The following is a 10,027-nucleotide window of genomic DNA, read 5'->3' as shown; positions in this document are numbered from 1 at the left end:
CAACAGCGAAGTAATAATGGATCTATGGCTCAATTTTAACTTTTATCCAGCAATGGCAGCCGACAGTGTTGGGATCAAGAACCTACCTTGAATACCTGTTTGTAAATAAATCACTTTAACTGATTATTCGCATCCTGATTTGCGTTCTGCATGTGGGTTCGTAGTATTAAAACAAGCACGACAGACAGTATCCACACAAGATCATAACAAAATGACAAAGGAAGCGAATTAAGAGAAAGCTCAGCTAATAGCTATGATCTTTTGTGGTGCATTGACTGCCACTTATTTAGAAATGTTGTTTTTTAATTGTGGAGTCAGTACCTGGAGGGATCTGATTGTAATGTGCTTCAGTTCAATTTTCATAATTATACCTTTCAGCCACTGTTTACAGGTAGTTCAGGCTGCTGTGAAAGAGTTGGATTTGCCTGCTGTGTGAATGTAGCCTATTTATGAATAGCGAAAAAACTGCAAACAGGCCAGGGATTATTTTGGCAAGGAAAAGAAAAAGGTTATTCAACACATTTTAAAAAGATTACACAAACAGCTCTGTACCAATCAGCTACGTTATTGGGTAGACTTTGCTAGCAATAGGTTGGACCCCCATTTGCATTCATAGCAGTTTAAAACTTGCTCAAAGATTTTGGTTTCCTCGTGATTTTGCCATACCAACAGGTCCAAAAGGTGCTCTGTTGGATAGAGAGCTGGTGACTGGAGTACAGTGAATTTATCGTCATGTTGAGGAACCCAGTTGGAGATGATCTGAGTTTTGTAACATCCTTCTGAAAGTAGCCATCAGATGATGGTAAATGGGTGGTAGCCTGTGGTGTTTAAACGCTGCTCAATTGGTACGAAGGTGTCAAATATTAAATAAAAACCATATTATCAAAGTCATTTAAATCACCTTTCCCATTGTGATGCTCAGTTTTAACTTCAGTAATTAATCTTCACCATGATGCATTTTAGTATTCCAAGTATTTAAGCAGATGTAACTAACAAAGTTAGGTAAGTGTGCATGAAGTAGTATAAAGAAATCAGTGCGACATGGCCTGTCACAAGACGTTAGCATAAATGCATGTAGCAAGTCTGTTTTTGTTCAGATAAGTCAGAAGGGGAAACTGGTTTGTCAAGGTAATCATCACGATGTGGTCACTTTACAGGAAGTCTAGACTCTACAGGAACCACAAACACATGTGTCTATCTTTAGAACAGAATCAAGATTATGTTAGTTTTATCATAGTAAAGGTGTAGTTCAAACTTGTCTTAAAGGTATTTTCAACAACACAGAAGGGAATTAGAAAAAATTTAACTTAATTACAAACTGTAGCCCCACCAGTAGTTTTACACTTTGAACTGAAAGTTTTTTTTATGAAAAAGTTATTGTTAATCTTTTTATGCTGCACGCATAAGGCCACTTGAGTTGTTTTAAACTCCTGCAGCAGAAAAAAAGGGCTGAACTCTGGAAAATCCTGCCAACGCTGATGCCCAGGTTAGATGACTCATTACAAACACTGTGCGATCATGTTTGATGTATTTCTAAATATTATAAATTCATCCGTCATAAAAAATAAATTAACTATTCGTATGTTTTTGCTCTGATTATTTTTATTTGTGCGTGTAGTCATTTATTAAGTCAAAACAACTGATGTTGTGCAGTGTTTTATTTTAATGTCTTGGTACTAATGGTCTTTATTCAGTTGTAGCTTGATGGTAAAATGAAGACAACGTGGAGTAAATGACCTAGAAACAGCAATTGGTTATAGTTATCAACTGCATCGAGAGCCATAATATTTGGGTCAAAACAGTTTGAAGTGTGTGGTTCTGTGCTGTGATGCTAAATGACCACCAGAGGAAGAATGGTTCTGGATCACAGTCAACCCCCGGTGAAAGAAATTCAAGAAATGAAGGAAGATAAGATACATGCCAGTAGCATAGAGAATATTTCCTCCACAGGAGTATGATGGCATGAAATGCTCCACTTGTCTCATGTTTAATTATTTACAGGTTGTGTACAGAATAAGGAAGCTGCTGTCGCAAACAGCTCCATTGGCTTTGGCGTGGTTGTGTGTGTGAACACAAAGACAGAAGTTACTGCCAGACTCATTCCTTTTCAAGTTAATCATGACAGGAACTTATTAAAACTGGTTTTCCTTACTGTAACAGCTCCAGATCCAGTTGAACATCTTTTAGGTACATTATGTAAGCAAATATGACTGAGATAAAGAATACTTTTTAAAAAATGGTTGCCTGGTGCAACCTTGCAACAACGCTTGCACACCATCTTCCATAAATTCCCACATCCAGGAACTGCCCCCTTCTCGACTGCAGAGACCCTTAATCAAAGATAGTTTGTCACCAGACCACTGGAGAACCTCTTGACCAGCCAAGAACATAATTCAATCTTTTTGAATAAGTTCTGTTGGAGAAGGGACAGCTCCAAAACCTTAAGAAAAACTGACCCTTCACTGCGGTAGGAGATCTTATACTGGTTTTACAAAGTAAGTAAGAAGAGCATAAATGAACGTAAACTCCAAATAAATATTTGGATGACTTTCAGTCTGGGCACACAGGTTGCCTCATTTCTGATTTAGTTTACATTAAATTTGTTTTTGAGAACTGATCATGCACAGCATATTTTGTGCAAAACACATTCTATTAGTTTTTTTGTCGTGCTCAATTACTATTTATTAGACTAAGAACAAGTTTTAGAAGCAAAGATTAATCGCAATAAATCAGATTTTAATCAAAACCTATTGTCATGTTGGGTTTAACTCGATTAACCCACATGCAAGAACTTGCTACATTTACCCCGTTATGGGCGCGAGGTGAAGGACCGTAAGGGCGCTCAAGTGAATGTGAACACATCATCGGCGTGCCGCCCATTCCAGACGGGCTTTTCACGCCCCCTCTGGTGCAGCGACCCATGCATGCCCACTTCTTGCGCCACTGCATGTGGACATCTGTGAACATGGAGGCTTCTTTGGCTCTTACCTGTCACTACATTAATGAAAATTTGCAGTTGTGTACCTCTGTATTAGGAGTAAAATACTTTCCACAAAGTCACACTGCTGACAATTTGGCCCAAGTCAAAGAGACATTAATGGAGGACTGGGCCATAACCAATAAAGTAAGGTGTCTTGTGACTGATGCTGCACCAAACATGACCGCATCCGCTAGGCAGCCAGTAATTCGGCACTCAATTTGCATTGCACATACTCTCAATTTATTGGTTAGAAAATCATGTGATCAAATCCCCACACTTACATCATCAGACAGAAATCTAGGCACATTGTGACAAACTTCAGATCAAGCACTACAGCCAAGGAGAAGCTTGCTCAAGTGCAACAACAGATGGGACGACCAATCCTGATACTTATCAATGAGGTGCCAACACGCTGGAACAGCACATATGAAATGCTGTCAAGGCTACATGATGAGAGGGAACCAGTGTGGGTATCTCTGGCCTCTCTAAAAGCAGATTTGACTCCACTTACAGCTGATGGGCATAACATCATAGGAGAAACACTTCTTGTGCTTGCTCCTTTCCATCAAGCTACAGTGGGGTTGTCTGAAGAGAGGCGAGTGTCAGGATCCAAGGTCATCCCGATGATGAAAATGCTCCATATGCAATGAGGCCATCAGTAGACTGCGGTCAGAATGTGCATCTATTATCGGACACACAAATGAGCCCCAGCCGGGACCATCTTCACAACAGCTGTCTGCACCCAACTCAGGCATGTTATTCAGCATTATTTGTTGTTTGTTTGGACAAGATGTACTAAAATGTCAATTTGGTGTTTTTAGATAGCCTTTGGCACCATCTTGACACCAAAGTAGGCAGGCAGACCAAAAGTGCCACAGCTGATGCCATCCAGGAGGTGCAGAGATATCTTGCAGAGGGCAATATTGCCAGATGTCAGGATCCAATGGCATACTGGCAGAACCACAAGACAATTCATCCTAACCTCTTCCGGTTGTCATTGCAATACCTTTGCACTCCAGCCTCACCTGTGCCGTGTGAGAGGGTGATTTCCACAGCAGAAGTCGTGTCAAAAAAGCGTAATAGACTGAATTTCAAAACGTTGGAAAAACTTATTTTTTTATATAAAAAGACACCCATATGTAGGTTACATGTTATTTATATATATTTATTTATTTAAAACAAAATAACATTTTCAATTCAAAAACACTTTTTGCTGTTAATAGACGCATGAGCTCAACAACGTAGATATTTGTTGTTTTCAGCTTTTTTCATGAACTCCTGAACATTTTCATGTAACTTATTCCAGAAACACACAAATACAAAGATTCCCGTCGTGATCTTTCTATGTGAAACAAAAAGAAAAAAGGTTCATTGCATTAAAATATTTTACAAGTTAAAATCTAGGTAATTAATTAATCTAAACTGAGGCGAAGTCTTGTCCTTAATAAAAACGTGATGTATCTGGTGAGTTCATGGCTTTTTCTAAACTGTGCTTATGAGGCTGGGAACAATATTTTGTGGTCTATGATCATGACAAGCTGGCGCCATAATCTGAGCTGGATGATGAGATAAATGCTGACACCTTTTATTTAATTTTCCTTTGGGATCAATAGAATATTTTTGAATTTGAATAACTTGGGTGAGATCACAGCAGACGGAGAGTTACTTTGTTCTTCTGGACTAGGGTTGATATTCCGCGTTACTTCCCAGCCATGGCCATCCGTAATAATCCTTACATATGAATACTTGTCTTTTTAAGTAACTGTCCAATAAAATATCTGAAAATACAATTTAAATGATGCGATCTTTACCTGTTAGAAAGTGGCGCTGCAGACTCTGGCATTGTTAGTTTGCACACCTCCTGGTTTTAGCTGCAGATTGTTGATCCACTTTTCTCCTCTTTTTTTTCCAGTAGTTTTTTAAAATTAACTCCCTTATGACCAACTACCTTTGAAACACAAAAATAACGTTTATCTTTCTCTCTATTAGAGCGGTTGGAGCAACTGTACAGGACTCAGACTTTAGACATTTTGATGCTGGATCAACAAAAATAAATGGGCTGAATTTACTTCTGGCCCTCCATGTGCATTGGGTGATGTCGTTGCTTCGTCATCTGAAACCCAGCAATAAGCCGCCTGGTTCAAAATGTGGGAAAAATGTAGTGGCTTGCCAAAAAATATGGCAAATTAAACCAAACATAATGCCATATACCCCTTAATTATCAAAAATAATTATAGGATATATGAAAAGCCCCATAAGCCTTATGTTAGCTGTGCTGCACACGGGTAACTTAAGTAAATCGCTTGCATTAAGGCTTAAGCTAACCCTAATCATTAAAGACCCTTCCAGATCCGGACCGGTCTTTAGTCCCCATTAAACCTGTCAGTCTTGAGAAGGTTAATATACCACAAAGAGTCTTAAATAGGTAACAAAAATGAGTATACACGCACAAACGTGATGACTTTGTTAATAACATGATTAAAATACTGTTTGGAGATTTCCTTTTTGTAGAGTAAAAGGTTCCTGAAACATGCAGGCAACCAGCTCCTCCTTGTGGTTGCTCCTGTAAGTCTGGCAACAAAGACAAAATAGCAATAATATTGTTTTCTGCACTTTTCCTGTAAAGATTGGATCACTTTTTAGCTTTTTATTTGCTCTCAGACTTTATTTCAGTCTTTTTCACATAGTAATTTTACAGCAGCAATGTATTTTTTATTCATACATTTTCCTACATTTTAATGAAGGATTTTGGTATTTAAGCCCTTCCTTTTGCTGCCACCATCAGGCCACGGTTGATGTTTACACTTCTTTTTTTTAACTTCAGAAAAGTTAATATAGTTTAGTTTGTCAGTTTAAAAATCAGTATTTTAAAAATCAGTGTGCTTTGAATTCCTCAACCATACTTGTCTCCTATAATTCAGGCCATCTTCTATCAGATATAACATTCTTTACATTTTCAGATTTATTTAATTCATATAAAGTGTTTCAGTGGATAATAGTCTTTTTTTATTTTGCCTTAAAAGGGGATTTTTATCATGTGTTTTTAGAAAATACTCATCCAATTTCCTTGGACAGTGACTGTTTTTTATCATATTTCTGGTCAGGTCCACGGGTCTGCACAACAGAACAATAAAATCACCAGTAATTATTCTTAAATCCTTTCCTCTTGTTGTTAGGTTAGAAACTTTGTGCTTTTTTGCATAATTTTCTACAAATAACATCCCATAGTTTTTGTTGTTGTTTTGTTTTGTTTTTTTATTTTAAAGCCTAAAGATATTTAACATTGAGTTGTCCGTTTCATGTCATATTAATGGCTCTAAATAAGATTTATTGAGCTGAACCGACAGTAAAAATTGATTTTTGAATCATACAGGTTGCAGAAACTCTGGTGTTGTCCTTGTGCACAGACCCAAGTTATTATATAAAAAAATAGTTATGACTAGACAAAGGATAACCATTCATTTGATTCTTTGTTTTATTCACCTGTGGGGGTTTTAACATTATAGTATTTTTTCTAAGATAAGCAATGGTGAACACTAAAATGTTAATTGATTTCCGATATGTTGTATTTCATTTGTCATGTCCAGCTGATGATGAGAAATGTCCATCAGGCAAAGTCTGCATTGGGTGTGAAACAGTGAAGCGGTAAAATGTCAAAAACATAATTAGTTAGCAATTCACACACGTCTGTATCGCAAAACAGCAGACGTCCTGACTTGCAGTTGAGAGGTGGTGAGGAAATAATGGTTTAATGATGAAATGAAGTACAAAATCCAAAAGTCCAGGCAGCACAGATGAGCAGAAGGTTAGTAGCTGAAAACTGGTAGCAACTGGTAAGAATAATATAGACGAGGACCCAACAAGCACACAGGTGGGTTTAAATACACAGGGAGACAATCAGGGGAAACAAGGAACAGGTGTAGCTTATCAAGGGGTAACCGGACAACACAGACTCAATTTACACAGAAACCAAAATAAACAGAAAAAACACAAATCCTCACACAGACAAGATAATACTTAGACATAAGTATAACGTAAGCATGTAGATGTTTAGAACTTAAATTTTAAAATTACAGGTGTTTGGGATATAAACACCTGCATATTTAGAATCTAAACTTACAGGTTTTTAGATTGAGGTATTTTTCAGATACACTCTACTTTGGGTTGTGGTTGCCACTAAATGCATCTTGTATTAACTTGTACCATGGGCTTTTCAGTGATCCATCCATTTTCTAACACCCTTGTCCCTAGTGAGGTCGGGAGGGTTGCTGGTCTCCGGTGAACGTTTCGGGCGAGAGGCGGGGTCACCCTGGACAGGTCGCCAGTCTGTCGCAGGACTTTTCAGTGGCGTTGTATATGCATATGTTTGTTGATGTGGTTTCTCAGTTTTGTTTTCTCTCTTTCTGCAGATGTAGAGGCAGACTTCACGGTTTGTGTTCTCTCTTTGCATCCAATCTCCTTACCCTTTAAACATTTTCTCCACCTTTCTGTAATGTTCTGCATGTGAAGGTTAGGCCTCAGCTTGACACTCAGACCATAACTCATCATTCACATGTCTTCTTATCTGTTCCTTTCTAAATTGATGTCTTCATATTTTTTTCAACTGTTATTTCAAAGATCTTTGATGGTAAATTCTAAAAGAAGATTTTGCATTATAAAAACTTGACAACGGAGAACAATTTTGGAGCATTTTTTATTATACACCTTAAATGTTACATTTTGGATAAACGTCACCAGGTCCTATTGGTATATCTAAAACGTGATCAGTCACGAAATAGATGATAGATATTATATGAACTGTTTATAGATAGTCAGTTACACTCACATCATTTTTCACCTTTATTAGAAAGGGGCTGCTATAAATCACAAGTTACTTAAATCATAAGGTTTTCAAACATCCACTGTAAGCCCTAAATCCAACAAAACATTTTTTGTTATCTTTAAGAAAATAATTGATGAAAAGGTATTGCTGTGATAGTCAACAAAAAAGAGAGCAATGCTTCAATTCAGCGATCTACAACCCGCAGTGGGAGTACACCTGGTGGAAGAAAATGTGCTCTCATAGACACTTAGGAGCAGTATTGGAGGAATGCTCCTGCTTCATCTTCACATTGGTGAGAGTCGGACCTCCGAAGATACCTGCGTAATCAAAAACAGACATCTTAAAAACTACTCAAAAAGCAGAACGAATAGATTAACAGCTAGCCTTTTGTTTTTTCTGGCACTTGTGTTTTGTTATACTTTTCATTACAATGTAAAGCAATAATAATTATCAGTACAGTATGAGGAAAACAATCTTATAGGGGTTGTTAACTTCTTTTAAAACATATCTATTAGTGTTTGCACATTGCATACTGTTAGGTAAATTGTATTATTATCAACTATTTGTTATACTGTTTTATATGTTCTTAGTTTATGTACTCTTTTAAGGAATGTTTCTGTATTGTTAATAACTCTGGCTTGCTTTCAAAGAAGGCCTCCCTGAAGAAGAGCAGTGACAGCAGCTCTTCACAGAACGGCCTGCTTTGACCTCTTAGATAGCTATAAAACCATCGCCGTGAAGATGTACAACTTGTCCTGCTTGATCCTGGGTCAGGAACTGGATAAGCTAGTGCGAGATAGATTGTGTTGTTAGTTAGTTATAATCTTGGCGCTGTGACTGTGTGATGAAGTGTCTTTTCCCCTCCCCTTAGAGTTACAGCGCTCTCTGTGATTAGGGATCCTAAAGACAATAAAAAGAGAGGGGCAGGCAAATGTGCTTCAGAGCAGTTGGAGATTTGTAACTGAAAGCACATCTCTGTCTGTTCTCCTCGCGAGTATTAAGAATCTAACTTTCTCTTGTCTTTCCTGTGTTATGTGCTGTGTTTAATAGGTGTCAACTCTGACACATACATACAAATGTATGTAATTATTAACGTAGATACAGAATTTAGAAAGCATTCAAAATCATCTAAAAATACTCTGCAGCAGTCCTTTTTAACATGACTAATCCGCCTGAGAAAGCATAATCTGATGGGCTAGGATAACCTGACAAATTTAGAAAAAGTCCACCAAAGTGGGCGGAGCCAAGAGATGCAGTGGGCGGAGCCAAGGGACACAGCAGGGTCCAGTGTGGGGTTGAGAGGACAACAGGGGTAGCAAGGTGAGGTCAGGACAAGAGAAGAACTGTTGCCAACTTAGCAACTTTGTCACTATATTTAGAAATTTTTCAGAACCTGAAGTGACTTTAAAAAAAACAAAAAACACTGGTTTTGACTAATCTACCAAAATGTTACTGGTGTCAGAGATTTTAATGCCAAAAAAAACTTTGCAGTGTTATTGGCACTGCCAACCTGACTTTGTCCTGAGCAAGCAGTGATGCTGCCATCAGCCCCTCCGGCTTCCTGTTCTGCAGTATACCAATAGTCAGAGCGGAGGAGAGTCATTGCACTCTGTGTCTGCACTGTAACGCCATCGATTAATGCTCGTCACGGTCGCTATTGCAGTTCCTGACTTCCACTGGGAATGGACATGTGTCTGAGTGAGATGGTTTTATACCCGAGTGCAGGGCTGTAGCGAAGTTGTACCAAGCATCACCACTGGTACAACTGCAAATTTTAATATGGATATAAAATCAATGACTAAGTGTTTTAGTGTACTCAAAGACTATTGAACTAATAAAGTAAGGAACAAAACAAATGTATAGATAGATGTTCTGTATTTTGGCTTACCCATCAAAGAATGCCGTCAAGAAACACTCAATGTCATCTGTTATGTCATCATCGGTGAAGTCTTAAAAGGGGAAAAGGAACAATTAATAACATAACAGGTGGGCAGTGAGTTGATCCTTTGTTTTTTATTTGTTTCGGTGTAATAAACTCACCAGTGCAGGACTTCTGACAGAGATTTCTGGACAAATGGTTACCGGAATCACAGAAATAGCCGTCACTCAGCTGGAAGATACCGTAAGAGGCAGAGGCTGCAGTTGTCTCATAGCTCTCAGAGCTGTCCTCATTGCTCATGTCCTCTCTTTCGGTGCTATCATGTCCCTTCTTTCCTTGTCCCTTT

General features: G+C 38.2%; 1 protein-coding gene and 1 long non-coding RNA gene across 2 annotated transcripts in view; one reads left to right on the top strand and one right to left on the bottom strand.

The window, feature by feature from the left end:
• The window catches only part of LOC107835154 (uncharacterized), a 10,967-nt gene extending 974 nt beyond the window's left edge, over positions 1-9,993 (top strand). Inside the window, exons 2-3 of the long non-coding RNA XR_001660982.1 lie at positions 3,328-3,336; positions 9,945-9,993. This is a non-coding gene — a long non-coding RNA (uncharacterized LOC107835154). The remainder of the gene's footprint in view (positions 1-3,327; positions 3,337-9,944) is intronic.
• Positions 7,655-10,017, bottom strand: LOC103132494 (alpha-lactalbumin-like). Its single transcript, XM_007544297.2, has 3 exons — positions 9,843-10,017; positions 9,691-9,751; positions 7,655-8,119 (listed from the first exon to the last, which is right to left on the bottom strand). Exons 1-3 carry the CDS (start codon positions 9,979-9,981, stop codon positions 8,050-8,052), a joined length of 270 nt encoding a protein of 89 aa, XP_007544359.1. The 5' UTR covers positions 9,982-10,017; the 3' UTR covers positions 7,655-8,049.
• Positions 10,018-10,027: the final 10 nt, after the last annotated feature.

The sequence above is a fragment of the Poecilia formosa genome, unplaced genomic scaffold, assembly GCF_000485575.1.
Source record: "Poecilia formosa unplaced genomic scaffold, Poecilia_formosa-5.1.2 Scaffold1086, whole genome shotgun sequence".
NCBI classification, from domain to species: Eukaryota; Metazoa; Chordata; class Actinopteri; order Cyprinodontiformes; family Poeciliidae; genus Poecilia; species Poecilia formosa.
Note: the sequence above shows the minus strand (reverse complement) of the source record. Positions and strands in the feature narration are given on the sequence as shown.

Bases quoted from the DNA above. Each gene is read 5' to 3' on its own strand.
- LOC103132494 (XM_007544297.2), bottom strand. From the start codon at position 9,981: ATGAGCAATGAGGACAGCTCTGAGAGCTATGAGACAACTGCAGCCTCT. The intron at 9,752-9,842 runs GTGAGTTTATTA...TCCCCTTTTAAG, and splicing joins CTGTCAGAAGTCCTGCACTG to ACTTCACCGATGATGACATA. The intron at 8,120-9,690 runs GTAAGCCAAAAT...TTGATTACGCAG, and splicing joins TTGACGGCATTCTTTGATGG to GTATCTTCGGAGGTCCGACT.